The 16,055-nt window shown below is 53.7% G+C and overlaps 1 protein-coding gene across 1 annotated transcript; it reads right to left on the bottom strand.

The window, feature by feature from the left end:
* Positions 1 to 6,330: 6,330 nt before the first annotated feature.
* RBP3 (retinol binding protein 3) lies at positions 6,331 to 15,801 on the bottom strand. The gene is made up of 4 exons (XM_030847670.2): positions 12,754 to 15,801; positions 10,321 to 10,511; positions 8,303 to 8,445; positions 6,331 to 6,809 (listed from the first exon to the last, which is right to left on the bottom strand). Exons 1-4 carry the CDS (start codon positions 15,799 to 15,801, stop codon positions 6,331 to 6,333), a joined length of 3,861 nt encoding a protein of 1,286 aa, XP_030703530.2.
* Between the last annotated feature and the right edge of the window lie 254 nt (positions 15,802 to 16,055).

Here is a 16,055-nt window from a genome sequence, read left to right as displayed (position 1 = left end):
ATGTGCAAAGCGAAGCAGGGCAAGAGGTGGTGAGGTCAAGCCTAGGACCCCTGGGATGTCTACACTGGTGTGTCTTCCCTGGCCCACCCACACTTCTCTGGGAACCTCGGCTATGGCCGCAAACAGAATGATTACTGATAGTGAGCACGTTGTTCATAAGCAAGAGAGACATTTTGAAAAAAAATTAGAGTTAATTAATTTTATGAAGAAGCACAAGAAAACATCTCCCAAGTCAACTTTTTAAGATGGAGTTCATTTTGGTAAAAATCGATGTAGATGCAAGTTGCTTTGTAGCCATTCAAATTGACAGACGCCAAGATGACTTACGGAGGTGACGACTTACAGTTTATTAATGTGGCAGTTCCTGCTTGTCACCAGGCCGCGTTCCCAAAGTCCCCATGGCAGTTGAAGCCTGTCTCGTCCCTTTTCTCTCCTACTCTCCTATATCGACTTGAGATCAGTCACTTTTAATCATGACTTTGCCCACGCTCTCTCTGCCACCTTCCATCCCAGTTAAGAGCTGGCAGATAATGTTGCCACAGAACATCACATCAGCAGGTATGAATTTTACTCGACAATTCTGGGGTAAGAATCATCACATTCCTTAAATTCTCTATATCTAATTTAATCTGTTCTCTACCGTAATCCTATTCTGGTAGGACAGGCAGTCTGTCTTTTTAAAATCCCTCCCCTGTCTGTCCAGTTTACAGAACATTCCCCAGCACCTCCCACCTAGGAATACCCTCTCTTAGCATCAAGCAGCGTCCGCATGCCGTGTCGGTGTCTTCGCCTCTATCCTCCAACGTGCTCTGGATCTTCTCCCAGGATCTCAGCCCTGGTGGTTTTCTGGCAATACCATCATTAGGCAGGTAACACAGGAGCCACTGAGCCAATAAACAGAAAGTCTTGGCTTGCTTTTTGGACAATGGAAGAGAAAATACCTATAGTGGCTGGAAAAATAGCAAATTATATCTCAATATATGACCTCCCAGACAGCAGCCATTCCATTAAGGTTTCTAAAAGTCCCCCAAATGTGCTCATGCGGCTAAAATGAGACATTCTGATTTCAGATCCATTTGAGTTCTCAATTTTTACCGAGATTTGTTCTTCTTTCTGCTTTTATCTGGAAGAGAGGTAAAACCTTAACAAGGCCAGGGTCCTAGGTCCATATCTACGTCTGGCCAATTTCTGAATCTTAGACCGCAGATTCTACTCAAAAGACTATATAATTATGTTAATGAAAGTGTGTGTAGCCCACTGGGCTTGGGGAGAGCGGAGGGAAGGGGAGGTGAGGATCAACCTGACACCTGGAGCTCGTGTGTCCTAGGTGAAGGTTCCTTAGTGCCAGGCCAAGTGCAGCTCTCAAGAGAGGCCAGAAATCAGGACCGTATGTGGAATTGTCGCTCTAAAAAACTGATGGCCAAAATGGCATGGACTTAAGGAAGCACGTTAGTGGTGGTGGCGTGGGGAGGGGCAGGAACCACCAGCTGGAGACCCCTAACTCTGTTATGCTCCCAGCCTTTGAACCAACTGGGTGGTGGGCCTGGCCCTGCTAACCTCACAGTACTGCCCTGTTACTCTAGGCACAGGGAGAGACCCTATAGAGGGGTGAAAGTCAGCAGGCGTTGTCCTAAGGTAAACCTCCCAGCCTTTCTTTCCTTGGGAGGTGCTGCCGCCCCCTGGTGGCAGCATGCCTTCCCTGCAGGCCACTTCTCTTCAGAGAAGGCGTTTTACATGCCCTGCCTATATGTATAATTTTGTTTTTATTTTTTGTAGTAGAAGTCATGTGTGAGGTCTAAACATCATATAGTAAGATATGAAATCCATAGAATAAAACTTTTATTTTAAAAACAAATTATTCTCCAATGTGTTTTGATTTGTGCCGCGTCCTAGAAAAGAAGAATTTTTGGAAAGCAATTTTGTTCTTGTTTTTGTTTTTTTTGCGGTACGCGGGCCTCTCACTGTTGTGGCCTCTCCCGTTGCGGAGCACAGGCTCCGGACGCGCAGGCTCAGCGGCCATGGCTCACGGGCCCAGCCGCTGCACGGCATGTGGGATCTTCCCGGACCGGGGCACGAATCCGTGTCCCCTGCATCGGCAGGCGGACTCTCAACCACTGCGCCACCAGGGAAGCCCAGGAAAGCGATTTTGAATGGGCTTTGGGGAGACAGTGCCTTCTGGAAGGAGGGTAGCCGTTCTTGTTCTTTAAATGTAACTTTTTCTTCCCCGGTCACCTTATGTTTTCCTGGCGCAGGAGACAGGAAGCCAGTAGCCTCTGATACCCTTGCTATTCTAAGCTGCCTGGATTAGTAGGCTATTTTCACTGCCAGCCACCCTGATCTGCAAGGTAGCAAGGAGGTCCTTAGGCAGCTAATCCTATAGAAACCAGGAAGTGTGAGTTGAGCGCTCTCCACTAGGGACCTTGGAGGCAGGTTTCTTTGCCCACAGATGTGATTCGGGCTGTATCCTTTTTCTTTCGAAGTTGTATCCTTTCATTGCATTAAAGCTGTGTGGGTGGCCATGACCCTCACTGACACACAGACGGGGCATCTGCTTCGTGTTGGGCTGTTTGGCAAATGGAGGCACACAGGAAGCAGGAGGGTGAGTGAGATGGGAGAAGAGCTGGGGTCCTACCCTCTGGTGCTCCAGCATGGTGCCTGAGAGCTGGGTCAAGTCTCCAGCAACGATCCTGATGGTGAAGGTCCAGCCTGTCTGTGGCTGTGGCTACCCTGGGAAAGGGGGTGGACGGCCTGGTCCAGCCCCTCTCACAGCACATCAGTGGGTGCCTTGAGGGGTCCTCAAGCAGGGGGACATGGGAGGAGGTTGCATGGCAGAGCAGTGGCCCTGGCTACAGGCCGGAACACAGAAATGGGGCAGGAGGCTGTGGTGGGGATTTAGGTACCGAGCCAGGACCTCAGGACAAGGCAGGGGGGATGGACGGTGCAGTTCATTGTAAGAAAGCAAAGTCTGTGGCTGGTTGAAGCGGAAAAGGATATCTTGAGAGGAGCCAGGGCTGCACCCAGTGTTGGGTGGGCAAGCAGGGGGCCCAGGCTGAATAGTAGGCAGAAGCAAGGAGCTACTTGGCAGGACCTCAGCTGTGGTCAGGCAGGGGAACCGCCTCTGGAAGGTGCTGCTTCTGCCCCTGATAAGTCGGGGCATGGCCATGCTGCCCTGCACGCTGGACATCTGGTCATTGCTGCTACCAAGCTTCCCTGGGTCACTTGCTCCATAAAAAAAAAAAAAAAAATGTCCTGCATAGGGGCCTCTGGTTGGCCCAGGCAGGACCACATGTCCCATGTCCATACCCCACAGCCAGAGAGCTGGAAAAGTGAGCGTCCAGGACATCTGGTTTCATGGTGGGGGAATGGTTACAGCTGACATTGGCCAAGTACTAGATTAATCATTCAATCTACACAGCCCCAAAAGTGCTATTATCTCGTCCATCGCATGGATGAGGAAACTGAGGCACAGAGATGTGAAGTAAGTTGCCCAGAGTCACACAGCCTGCAAGTGGCAGGGCTGGCCTTCCTATCTGGGCAGGCTCAAGCTGGAACCTGAGCTCCTAACCACCTCTCTGCTTCTGAGTAAGTCTGTTTCCCACAGGTTCATATGGGGAGCAATTCTCTGAACATCCAAAGGGGGTGTAAATGCTGGTGGCCTAAAGGAGGGCAAACATCCACTGTGTTAGGTGTGTGACCGCCAGTGAATAACTGATCCTGTCTAAGGCTCTGGGCGGAGCTGACTCTGGTGGAGGTGGTAACAATGGATGTCCATGTGGTGTGAAGCTCCGAAGAGAGATCTGCGTGTGTCACCCACTCTAAACCGCTCCGCCCCTTCCCCTGTTTAAGACCCACCAGGGTATTTGCCATCTGTGACCCCACAGTGCCTGTGGGACACCTTAAACAAATTAAGCTGCAGGAAACACCAGTGGTGCAGATCAAGGAAATCCAAAAGATGTGAAAGGAAAACCCATAAAAAAATGAACAACCACTAATGATCACTAAGGTATAGATAGTGAGTCAGTTATATAATTTATGTTATCTTATTTATTATATTTTTGGAATAATGATGGCTGCATTTGAAAATAATGATATATGCTAATTATAAGGATTTAAGAAAAAGAGAAAGTATAAATAAGAAAGTTAGAACATCACCCCAGGGCTTCCCTGGTGGCGCAGTGGTTGAGAGTCCGCCTGCCGATGCAGGGGACACGGGTTCGTGCCCCGGTTCGGGAAGATCCCACATGCCGCGGAGCGGCTGGGCCCATGAGTCATGGCCGCTGAGCCTGCGCGTCCGGAGCCTGTGCTCCGCAACGGGAGAGGCCACAGCAGTGAGAGGCCCGCGTACCGCAAAAAAAAAAAAAAAATCACCCCAAATGCTACCATCTAGAAGAAACCATTGTTTGATTTAGGTAATCATCTCATAGCTGTGTGTATATATATATTATATATATATATATATAATATATATATATTATATATTATATATATATATACACACACACATACATATATATGCATGTATATATATGTATGTATCTCTTTGTGGGTGTATGTGAGAGAGAGAGAAAGAGGGAGGAGAGAGAGTCCTAGAGTGTAAGCATATAATGTGGTCACACATTTGCCTGGGTAGCAGTAGGTTTAATGAAGAAAACTGTGAGATCACAGTATGTATGATAACTACTAAAATACGATCATGCCATGAATCTTACTGGAATTTAGCAGGAGGAAAAGGAGCTGGAGAGAAATCTTGCTTTCCATCAGGGCTTTCCAGTTTAGACAGGGTTGTTTCGAGGTGTCCTAGTGGAGAAACCCCTACGGATGGTGGTGGCCCAGATTCCCCAGATCTCTGAGGTCTAGGGAGGGGGCTGATGAAGTCCAGGCCATGCCTGGTGCCCTGGGGAGTCGCCTGTGGCAGCTGCAGCCTGGACTCACCAGAGGGCCGGGCCAGACAGGACCAGAACTTCATCCTCACCCCGGCAGTCCTGGAGCCTGGAGCTCTGGGAGCAGGGATTGTGCGCTGGGATCTCCCTGCCCTCCTGGGCTCGCCCCACCATGACTTTGGGCAGAGCCTCAGAGGTCTCTCATTTTTGGGTCCCTGTGACTCTAGCAGAGCAGAGTTGCATGGGCCCAGGGCACAAACCGGGGGCCTCTCATTCCCCCAGGTTACCCCCGGGCTCCAGGTCTCCTCCCAGGGCTGGCCCAACTCTGCGGGAGGTCTTGGGCTCTGCCTGTCTCAAACTGCTCACCCTGTTAGGAGTCAGCTTGGTCGCCAGAGCTGGCACAGTGACAGGCTGCACTTGGATGAGCAGGGCAGGTCCCCAGGCCACCACGCAGGGCCACTCTCCCCTCTGGTAGCAACGCTGCATGGCGGGATTCTGCGTGGCACCAGAGCTCACTTTTGGGTCCCTGGCAGAAGCAGGAGAACAAGATCATGGAAGGAACGTGAAGGAAATATAGACTTGCTGTGTAGAATTGGATTGCGAGGGTTTAGGGCAGGGAGGAGAGGGTTCTAAGTGAAACTGAACTTGTCTCCATGTGTCTGAGGGCTGCCACTTGGAGGAAAACATAGTTTTGCAGCTTCATAAGCATGAGTGTTTACTGTGTATCCACTGCCTGTGTCAGGTGCCATGCCAAGTGCTGGGCAGCAGGAGACGAGGATGCGTAGGACGGTTTCCACCCCTGAGGACTACACAGCGTGGCGGGGACAGAAATGATCCCGGGGCAGAGCGGGAGAGGTACACTACTGGGGAAGATGCAGGTGCAGGGAGGACAGAATGGGGACAGTGCAGCGGGGGAGTAGGGCTCCTGACCTCTGGGCCTGCACTGTCCCACATGGGAGCCACCAGCTGCAGCGTGGTTGCTGTGTGCTAGACACGTGACATGTGCCAATGGAGATGTACTGTAAGCGCGGGACACACACCGGATCTCAAAGACTTGGTGCAAAAGCATCTCATTCATAACAATTTTTATATTGAATATGCACTGAAATGATACTACTGTGAATATAGTGCGTTAAATGAAGTATACTATTAAAATTAACTTCACCTGCTTCTTTATACTTTCCTTAAAAATGTAAAGTGACACGTGTGCCTGGCCTCCGTGGCTCACGTTATGACGTTATTGGACAGAGACGCTCTAGTTGACAGCATGAGGACCAGGGGTTGGTGATTAAGAAGCGTCGGTGGAGATAGATATGGACTTCACTTCCCAGGAGGGGTTTGACCTTGAAGGGGGTGAGCTTCCTGTCCTGAGGTGTTCCAACAGAGAGGATGTTGGCCATTGGGAAGAGACCAGGTATATGAGCTCCAAGGGTACCTCTGATTCTCAAGCCTACCCAGAGGGCAGCAGGCCCCTTTGCTGCCCTTTGGGGGCCTCAGTCGGGACCTCGTGCCTGGGTGCCCCTTGGATGTGTCCCGGAGGTCCCGGCCTTTTCTGGCTCTGACTGCGGTGGCCCTTGCGGCGGCCCTGCAGGCGTGGGCTCCGCCTCGCCCTTAGCAGAGTGTGCTGGAGCATCTCCTTGGCTCTGGCGAGGGCTGCCTCTGCAGGGACAGCCACGTCAGGCACCACGCCCACCCCTTCCCAGGAGCTGCCGTCTGCAGCCCCCACTGAGCGGGCAGTGGGGATGGTGATGTACAGGTCGGTGTCATCCACGTGGTAGGTTTGCGGCAGCTGGCAGCCCCCACTGGTCACTTCCCCGATGACCAGTGCCCGGCCCAGCCTCTTCAAGATGTAGGTAAATTCCTCTGCGGCGCCAGCTGTCAAACTGCTGGTCAGAATGACCATACTCTTCCTGGAGCCGTAGCGTTCACCTGCAGGATACAAGGCCCTTCAAAATAGGGAGTCAAGTCCCCACCCTGGGCACCTGCCTTCTCCATACTGCTTAGACTCCAGAGAGGAGGGCCAGGGATTTAGTTCTGTGTCCTTGTGTCCACAGGCAAGTCACCACCTTTCTGAGCCCCAGTTTCTGCATCTGCAAAATGGGGATAAGGATGTGTGCTGTATCCCGAGCATGCCAGTGCTTGAGAGATTTTATCACCAGTGATGGGAAGAGGCTGGACGGAGTTACACGAGAAAAGGGCTAACCTGACCAGACTCTCTTCACTTTGGACCCTCAGAAGAGCCAAGTTTGTGACTTAATGACGACAGCCCTCTAGGACAGTGATGTCCAATAGAAAAGCAACATGAGCCCGAATGCAAGCCACATACGTCATTTCAAGTTTTCTAGAAGCCACATTAAACAAGTTAAACAAAATTGATAAAAGGAATTTTAATACTGTTTTATCTAACTCAATAAATCCAAAATTTGTTCCTCTCAAAATGTCATCAATAAAATTATTGAGATATTTTACATCCTTTTTTTTCATAAAAAGTCTTCAAAATCTGGTGGGCACTGAACACTTTATGCCTCTCAATCCACGTGTGGCATGTGGCTTCCGTACTGGACATCGCAATTCCAAGACCCCATGATCTGCAGATCTGTTTTTAACGACTGGTCTTGAATGTCTATTTGAATTGAGAATTCATCTGGTCCTGTTTTATTTACATTTTGCAATATTATTGAATGTGTATCTTGGAAGATTCCCTCCAAATGCTTGTGTGATAAGGACGTGTGCAAATGAAAATTGCAGGGTGCTTTTCTGATCGGATGAGGCACACCCCCCATTTGTTTCCCAACCTCCTCTTTTCAGATGGATGTGCAGGTTCCTTGGTTTTGCAAGCTAGGCAAGGGAGATGGAGCAAGGCTATCCACCTGGGATGTGGCTGGAGAGCCGTGGCTCTGTAAAGCGCGGGGCCTGTACTGCTTCCTCTCCCACTGCTCTGGGCCCAGGGCAGTTAACAGAAGCCCCATCAGAGTTATGAACTTCCTTTAGGTAGGTGTGCTGGGAAACTGCTGAGAGTTCAGGTGAGATGGAAAACCACTGGAAACGCTGTGGGATTTGGCGATGGCCCGAGGACCCTTCTAGCTTTACATTTGTCTTGCAGGCTGATGGTTGCTGTGGCAGGAATGGCAGGCATTTTGGTTTTAGACAAACCAGTGTTTGAGTTTGGGAGCTATCACTTATTAGCTGAGTGACCTTAGGCAAGCTATTTGACCTAGTTGGGACTCATTTTTCTCATCTAGAGAATATGTATAATGGTACATGTTTTGCAGGGATTAAAGGTCTTATGTATAGAGTACATGGCATAGGACGGGGGCTTTATATTCTAGCTACAGTTACTTTTACCCGAACGCAAACTGTCTTTCCTTGATTTCCCAGAAGCTTCCAGAATGATAATAGGAAGGAAAGGCTCCTGTACCCACCTTCGAGCTGTGCGTGGGTCCAGAGCTCGCTGACAGAGTCATTGGGCCGGTTATAGATTTTGTCCAGCAGAATAGGTGGGCCTTCGTCGAAAAAGTAGGAGCATATGGCGGAGATGGAGGAGGTGGGACCACCGATGTTGAACCTGAGGGAAGGGAAATGTTGCCCACTGAGGGGCGGAGCCCACAGGGAAGCCCTCGGTGCCCCTCTGGGTGCCCCAATCCTTGCCCTGTGGAGGGTTCTAATTCCAGGCAGCCTCAATCTGGTGTCCTTTCTTCCTCCTACAGAATTCTTTGGTTGGCATTTCCCAGAATACAAGATTCTTGAGAACCAGAGACTTTGTGGTCAAATTCATTTAGAAAATACTGCATAACTTACCCACCCCTTCTGTTCACACATTAATACATTATGTGGTACATATTGTATATGTTATATTAAAGGCCCTAAGTCCTGCAGCCTGGAACTTGTTGATAAATTTCCCCAGCTTACTGACCGTGGACTGTTCCCATGCACCCATGCTGCCTGCACATTTTGAGAGCACTGTCTTGCCTAGTTTCATGCTTGATAATTTCACAAAACCCACTAGGTATCTTAGTTGAGGTGTCCTAACACGGCTCTTAGTGTGGTGGAGTGTTCAGAGTTGTGGAACTGCATTGGGGGTGGGGGATCCTGTGATCATTCCAGGCTATTTGGATTTGTCCTGCTGTGTGACCTCGCTGGGCCCCTGTCTCCTTATTTGTGAAACGAGGAATCCTGGGCTGGCAGTGTATTAGGAGTCTCTTCCAGCTGATGGTCTAGGATGGGTTCAGGGCCCATGACTTCGGCATCTGAACCTCCAAACCTTGGCTTGGAAGGATCTTTAAGCAAAGCACCCCTATGGGCTGGGTCTCCTCTTTAGAAAAATGTGGATGACACAGTTAAGCAGAAAGGGACTTAGCATGAGGGCCATTTGGATGGTCAATAGAGCGTTTGAAGAATAAAGTCATCAGAGGTGCCACAGGAGTCCCCAAGCTCAAGTTCTGTGTATACCCAAGCCCAAACCCTAGGAGATGGTTCATCTTCCAGGGAGGAGAGTCCGCCTCTGGGATCCGGTGCCACCTAGTGACGACTAAGAATCACAAGGGTTTTGCAGGCCAGAAGCCAGAGCTCCCTCTCAGTCAATCCAGCAGCTGGGGATGGGGGGCGGGGGGGCGGGGCGGGGGGGCAAGTGTCCAATTCCCAGGGGAACTGGCTCCCCCCTTCCCAGTGCCCATGGAAGGTGCCCAGGGCACATCTGCTGATGGCCCCGGGAGTGACAAGAGGTCTGGTTACTGAAGGACATTCTTCTACCCATTACCCTCCCAAGTCCCCTTCCCCAGCTCTCGGAAGGAAACTCAACCTGTATGAGGCATGCCTTCACAGAAGCAGATGAGAGGTCTAGCTGAAAGCATCCCCCCAACAATCATTTTGTAGTGTAAAGAGTTCTTTTTGCAACAATAGTGGTTAAATCGCAAATTCTCTCTGGGCCACTGGCTTTATGATTCTCATGACCAGGGCTGTCCTGGGCTGATTTCGTGAGATGTGAGACACAAGCACAGGTGGAAGCCTAGCTGTCGCAAACACGGCTGATCATCAGAGTCACCTGGATCATCCTGTTAAATATACAGTCCACTGGACCTCACTCCTGGGGCTCTGGATTCAGCAGGGAGGGGTCCTGGAATCAGTGTGTTCAAGGTCACCCTTCCCCTCTCTCCTCACTGAATCCTGTGACTAGGTAAGTTTGGGGACCACTGGATTAGCTCAGTGGTTCTCAGCCTTGGTCACCTGAGCTTAAAAAAACCAACAGTGGTGGGGCCCCACCTGGCTAATTAAACCAGAACCCCAGAATAGCTGGCCAGAGCCCTGAGAGCCAGGCGAGCTATTCCACTTGGGTTCTTCCCGGAGTCCCAAGGTCCTTTCATCCCTACTAGACTCATGGCTTTGACTGTCTTCCAGCAGCTGCCCCAGCCTCGCTGGGAACTGCTGAGCCCCGCCCACTGACCTCATGTCGACAATCAGGGCGTCCGTGTGTACAATCTTCTTCCAGACATGCTCCACCAGCAGCTCGGAGACCTGGGTGAGCAGCTCACAGTCCCCAAACATATCAAACCTCAAGTAGCCAACGTTGCCCTCAAGCACATTAGTGTGGAAGGAAAACTTGATCAGGTCTTCAAAGACTTCAGGGGAAGGGATCTGAAAGAGTGGGAGGTTGGCTCCGTGTCAGGAGAGGAGAGATTTGAAAGCTCAATTTTTTTTTTTTTAAGGTTCTGAGTATCTTTATTTCATTATTGACCATAGTACTTAAATGGACAATTAGCTCCGCTAAAGAAGAAAGTCCAGGTCAAACTCTCCCATAGCCACGTTTCCCTGTTCTCCTGCCAAACCGTGCCCAGCATCCACCCACTGTCACTTCTGCCAGATACAGTGAAAGGTCAGATTTGAAAGTGGGTGTCACGGAGGTCCTTTATATCATGAGATATATTGAGCCCACGGGAAGGGAGCTAACATTTCCTAAGGAGGTTGTAGGTGCCAGGGACTTTCCTGATGGTATCCAGGAGGTTACATGGGTAGTGGGCCTGGGATATGAACCCCAATGAGTGGTCTGCAGCCTCCTTACAGGGAATGCTCATGGGTGCCAACCTCTCACCCTGGCGTCAGAGCTGAAAGGCCCAGGCACGGTCTCCCCTGAGCTCCCCTGAGCTCCCCAGACACTTTTTGTCTCTGAACTCATCATCTAAAGACATCATCATCTGAAGACATGAACTACTGGGCCCTTGAGTCTTTACCAGGGATCTGGCCCTGTGCTGAGCATGTTGTAGCAGTTACTGTAGAGAAGACACTATTATCCCCATCTTTTTACTGAAAAAAATGGAAGCACAGAGTGATTAAGTAACTTGCCCTAGGGCACACAGCCAGTAAGTGGAAGAGCCAGAATATGAATCCACACCAGGTGACTGCAAACCAGGAACACCCCTGCTGACTAGGACACCCGGCCTCCAGGCCTTGTGCTGACCTCAGTCACAAGCCCTTTGGCCACGGGCCGCTCTCCTCTGTATCCCTCCGGGCCTCAGTTCCTCTTTTTGTAAAATGGGATAACAATTCGGCAGTAGATGCTTTTGGTGCCCTCAGCCCTCCTCTGATTTCAGCCACAGCTTGACCCAGGCTGACAGGGCTTTGCCTCTAGCATACCCTTGTTTTTTACTCTCTACTTCAGGACCTTCTCCAAGCTGCCCCAGAATCTGAGAGCGTTCATGTCCCCAGGGGGACCTTCAGCTAACGGAGAGCGGGAGCCGCGGGGTCACGTCTGCAGAGGCATTCCTCACACTCGTCAGGGTGCTGTTGCAGTCTTCAGAGGCAACAGGCTCCATGATGCGCCCACACTTCCTGTCCCACTTTCCCCGCTCCCTCACTGCTGCTTCAGTGACCACCTCCCACATCAACGGACCGCACCTAAGCCCCTGTCTCAGGTCCTGGCTTCGAGGGAACCAGGACAAATGCTTCCCTGCCTACTTGTTGTGACTACGCAGTTATATCATAGACGATAAACACCATGGAGAGGTGTTGGAAAGGTGCTTTAGATCCAGCTCTTTGCTGATGGGAGTGCTTGGTGAGTCCTGCGGTGTGCTTTGGCCCTTGGTCGGGAGAACTCTTCCCTCATCTACCCTGCAGCAAAACTCCTCAGCCTTGATTTACCTTTTCAGTGTTCCCCAGACCTGCAGGGCTGGCTTCAACTATCTTGACCACACAGCCTGGCCCAGAATTTCCCATTCAGTTGGCCCTTGTATCGTGGTGCACGCCCACCCGGCGCAACTCCTTTGGGAGACAGTACTTGGCATTGCGGGAGGGGAGGAGAAGGCAGTCGGCGCCTAACCAAGGCAGCCTCACTGCAGGGGTTGTTCAGGCTGTGCGTGGACGCTCCTGGACCTGTCCCCAGGCTCCATGCTCTAGATCCAAGGCAACTGTGATGCCAGGACCTGTGCTGATTCCCTGTCTCCATCCCCCGACTCATTCACACAAACTGCAAACCCCTGAGGCAGGCAGGTGACGTGGGTACACACACACCCCACGTTTCCAGAACAGGAAATCACGGGGACCCATGTGACTTGTCAACCTCTTTCTCCAACACCGACAACGAGAAGCCCTACAAACCCTTGCATTCGACCCAACCAAGAGTGAAGCTCCTGCTATACTAGCACTTTTCAAACTGAGCTCCTGTGGGTACCGATGTTCTGCTGAGGTACTTAGGGACCTCGTGGGCATATGAGGGACTGGAGGACAGGGTGAGAGAGAGGAAAAGATGTGACTGGTGAAAAATTTAACATGAAAACACGTCTGGAAGCCGTTGCTTTGCACCCTGCACAGAGCCCTGGATGTGCGGACCGTTGGTTGACTCTCTCCTGGGACTGTGCTGGACCAAGTCTCCCTTGTAACTCACCTGCATGGGTACAATCCCAGGAATGCGGTCCTTGGCATCCTCAGGGATATGGGCTGTCTTCAGGTGTGGGTCCCCGGACAGCACCTGCAGGTCAGCCTCCAGCATCTCGGCCAGGGCAGCTTCTGAGGTCACCCTGGCATAGCGGCTCTGCAGACGGCTCAGTTTGGATGCCATCTTGGCTCCCAGCTCGGGGGAGGCGTAGTTATCTGCCACGAGCTTCCCAGCTGTCTGCAGCACAGTGGGCACCTTGGCACGCAGGGCCACTATGTCCTGGGCTGTGGAGAGGGCCACGCTCATGGGCACGGTGATGTCTGGCTCCACCCCAGCCAGGTCCCAGGCCTCGCCAGTGCTGGCGCTCAGGGCCATCTGCGTGGGCATGGAGGCATATAAGGGGCTGCTGCCCACCTGGTAGATGCCCACAGAGAGCGCCCCTCCAGCCGTGGGCTCCCCGATGATGGTGGCGCGCTGCAGGTCCTGCATGGTGTGGGCGAAAGCCTCAGCCGCCGACCCGCTGGTGTGGCTCACCAGGATGTAGAGGTCCTTGTGGGAGCCGTAGCGCTGGCCTGCCACCTGGGGCAGGGTCCACACCTCTGTGACCCTCGACGTGGCCCTGTCAAAGACGGAGTAGAGGTGCTGGCGGGGCTCTGCCTCGAAGAAGTAGGAGCAGAGCAGCGGCACGGCCGTGGAGTAGCTGCCAGGGTTGTAGCGCAGGTCGACCACCAGCGCGGGCGTGTCTACCAGCTTCTGCCACACCAACTGTACCAGCTGCGGCCCGATGGCCCTCACAGTCTCCAGCTCAGCCATGGCGTCGAAACGCAGGTAGCCCAGCCGGCCCGGCAACACCTCTGTCTTGAACAGGGCCTCGATGAGGTAGGAGAGCTCCTCTGGGGAGGGGACGATGGGAGGTGGTAGGGGCACTTCCTCAGCCACCATCTCGCCGGGGCTGTGGAACACCAGCAGACGGTGGTCTCCAGACATCTCCTGCAGGTCTGCCGTGAGCTGGGAGGCCAGCGACTCCAGGTCCACTGCTGTGCGGTAGGCCCCCTGGGCCAGCTTGGCTTGCAACACGGCGCCTGTCTGCCCCACGACCTCTGGCCGAGCATAGTGGGCCTCCAGCAGGTGCCCCGTGCCCTCCACCAGCTCCCCCAGGCTTCGGTGGAACTCCAGCACCTCCTGGGCTCTGTCCAGGGCTTCCTCAGCCAGTACGATGGCATCGGGGACCACGCCGCCCCCCAGCCAGCACTCGCCATGGTTGTCGATGAAGGTGAGCACGGGCACTGTGAGCGCCAGGCCGCCCTCGGGCGTCTCCAGCAGGGGCACCGTGTGCGTGTGCAGCAGGCTGCCCGCCGTGATCTCGCCCACCAGCGTGGCCCAGCCGAGCGACTGCATGAAGAAGGCCAGCTCCTCGGCTGCGGTGGCGGTACGGTGGCTGGTGAGCAGGTACACCCCGCGCTGGGTGCCGTATGGCTGGCCCAGCAGCTCGGTCTGGCTGAAGTGCTCCTGCGTGACATTGGTGCGCCGGTCGTAGGTGGTGAAGAGACGCACGGGGCCGGCGTCGGGTCCCTGGAAATAGGAGAGCAGCAGGGGCACGGCGGAGGACGGCCCCCCAGGGTTCTGCCGCAGGTCCATGATGAGGTGCTCCGTGTCCTGCAGGGGCTCCCACACCTGGCGCAAGATGTACGGGGCCAGCACTCCCAGCACTGAGGCGTCAGCAAACCTGTCAAAGCGCAGGTAGCCCACGTTGCCCGGCAGCACGGACACCTGGAACACGGAGTCCACCAGGGCCCGCCGGGCAGCCTCGTCCTCGGGCACTTCGGAGACCATCTCCGGGGGGTCTTCAGCTTCGTCCTCGGGCCCAGAAGAGGTTTCCTTGGACCTGACCACCTGCACCAGGAGCCTGGGGTCCTCGGACACGGCCTGCAGGCCGGTGTTGAGCTTAGTGACCAGATCCTCCTCGGAGACCACCGAGGACAGGTCCATGTTGGCCAGGTGGTGCAGCAGGGCGGGCACGCGGTCCACCAGCGTGTAGTATTCCCGCAGGGCCTCCTGCAGGCGCTGGATGACCCCCGGCAGGGCGCGGCGCAGCGTGAGGATGGCCAGGGCCTTCTCCAGGGCCTGCTCGGCCGGTGTCCCCACACAAGGCAGCACCCCGCTGCCCTCCCAAGTCTGGCTGCCCTTGCCCAGGGGCCCCAGGGACCTGGACACAGGCACTGTGAGAAAGAAGTCAGACTGGCCTATTCTCAGCTTCTGGAGGTCCAAGGCCCCTCCCACAGTCCGCTCGCCCACCACGATGGCCCTGCGCATCTGTTTGAGGATATAAGCGATGTCCTCAGCCACACCCCCCGTGCGACCACTGGTGAGGACCACCACATCCTTATCGGCACCGTAGTTGTCTCCTAGGACTTCAGGGAGGGTCCAGATCTCAGTGGTCGTATTAGAGGGGCGATCGTAGATGGTATCCACATGCAGGACTGTGTTCCCTGGGTGCAGGTAGGAGATGACATAGGGGATGCCGGAAATGTGGCCCCCAGTGCAGTGGCGGAGGTCCAGCACCAAGGCAGAGGTGCCCATGAGCTTCCTCCAGACGTTGGCCGCCAGGAAGCTCCTCAGCTTGCTCATCACCTCCTGGCCCGGGATGTCGTCCACCCGCAGGTAGCCCACATTGCCTTCCAGAACCTCATGGCGGAAGCCGTTCTGCAGTCCCGCAATGAGTTCCTCTAGCGTGAGGTTCTTGAGTGCTGGGGCTTGCCGGGGAGCCTCGAGGGTGCTGGGCTCGTAGGAGATGACCAGGCGAGGGTCGTTCAGGGAGCTCTGCACTCCAGCTGTCAGCACATGGGCCAGCGTCTGAGGGTCTGAGATGGCCAGGATCTCACGACTCTTGATGGCCTGCTCGATGGCTTCCTGCATCCCCATCAGGTTCTCTGGGAAGCAGTAGTTATCCAGGAGGACCTTGGCCATGTCCAGCACCAGGCTCGGCTGGAATAGGTGTGTAGGGCCAGCCAGGCTGCAGAGCAGCATGGGCAGGAGCAGGGCCCATTTTCTTGACATGGGGATCCAGAGGGAGGGCTGGCTCCTGCACAAAAGCTCTCGACACCGTGCGCCAGGCAACAGCACTGCCCTGCGCGGCTGCCTTTCTCCTGCGTCCTTCTCAGCCAGCGGACAGAAGGTCTGGGGCTAAACACGGGAGTTGGGGTGCAGCTTCCAGCTCCAGTAAGCCTTTAATCCTGTCTAATTCAAGCACATCAGCCCTGGGGACTGGGGAGAAGCGGCGGAAGTGGTTTGACTCAGAAGGTATGTGGGGT

This window comes from Globicephala melas, chromosome 16 (genome assembly GCF_963455315.2).
Source record: "Globicephala melas chromosome 16, mGloMel1.2, whole genome shotgun sequence".
In the NCBI taxonomy this organism is placed as follows: domain Eukaryota; kingdom Metazoa; phylum Chordata; class Mammalia; order Artiodactyla; family Delphinidae; genus Globicephala; species Globicephala melas.
Note: the sequence above shows the minus strand (reverse complement) of the source record. Positions and strands in the feature narration are given on the sequence as shown.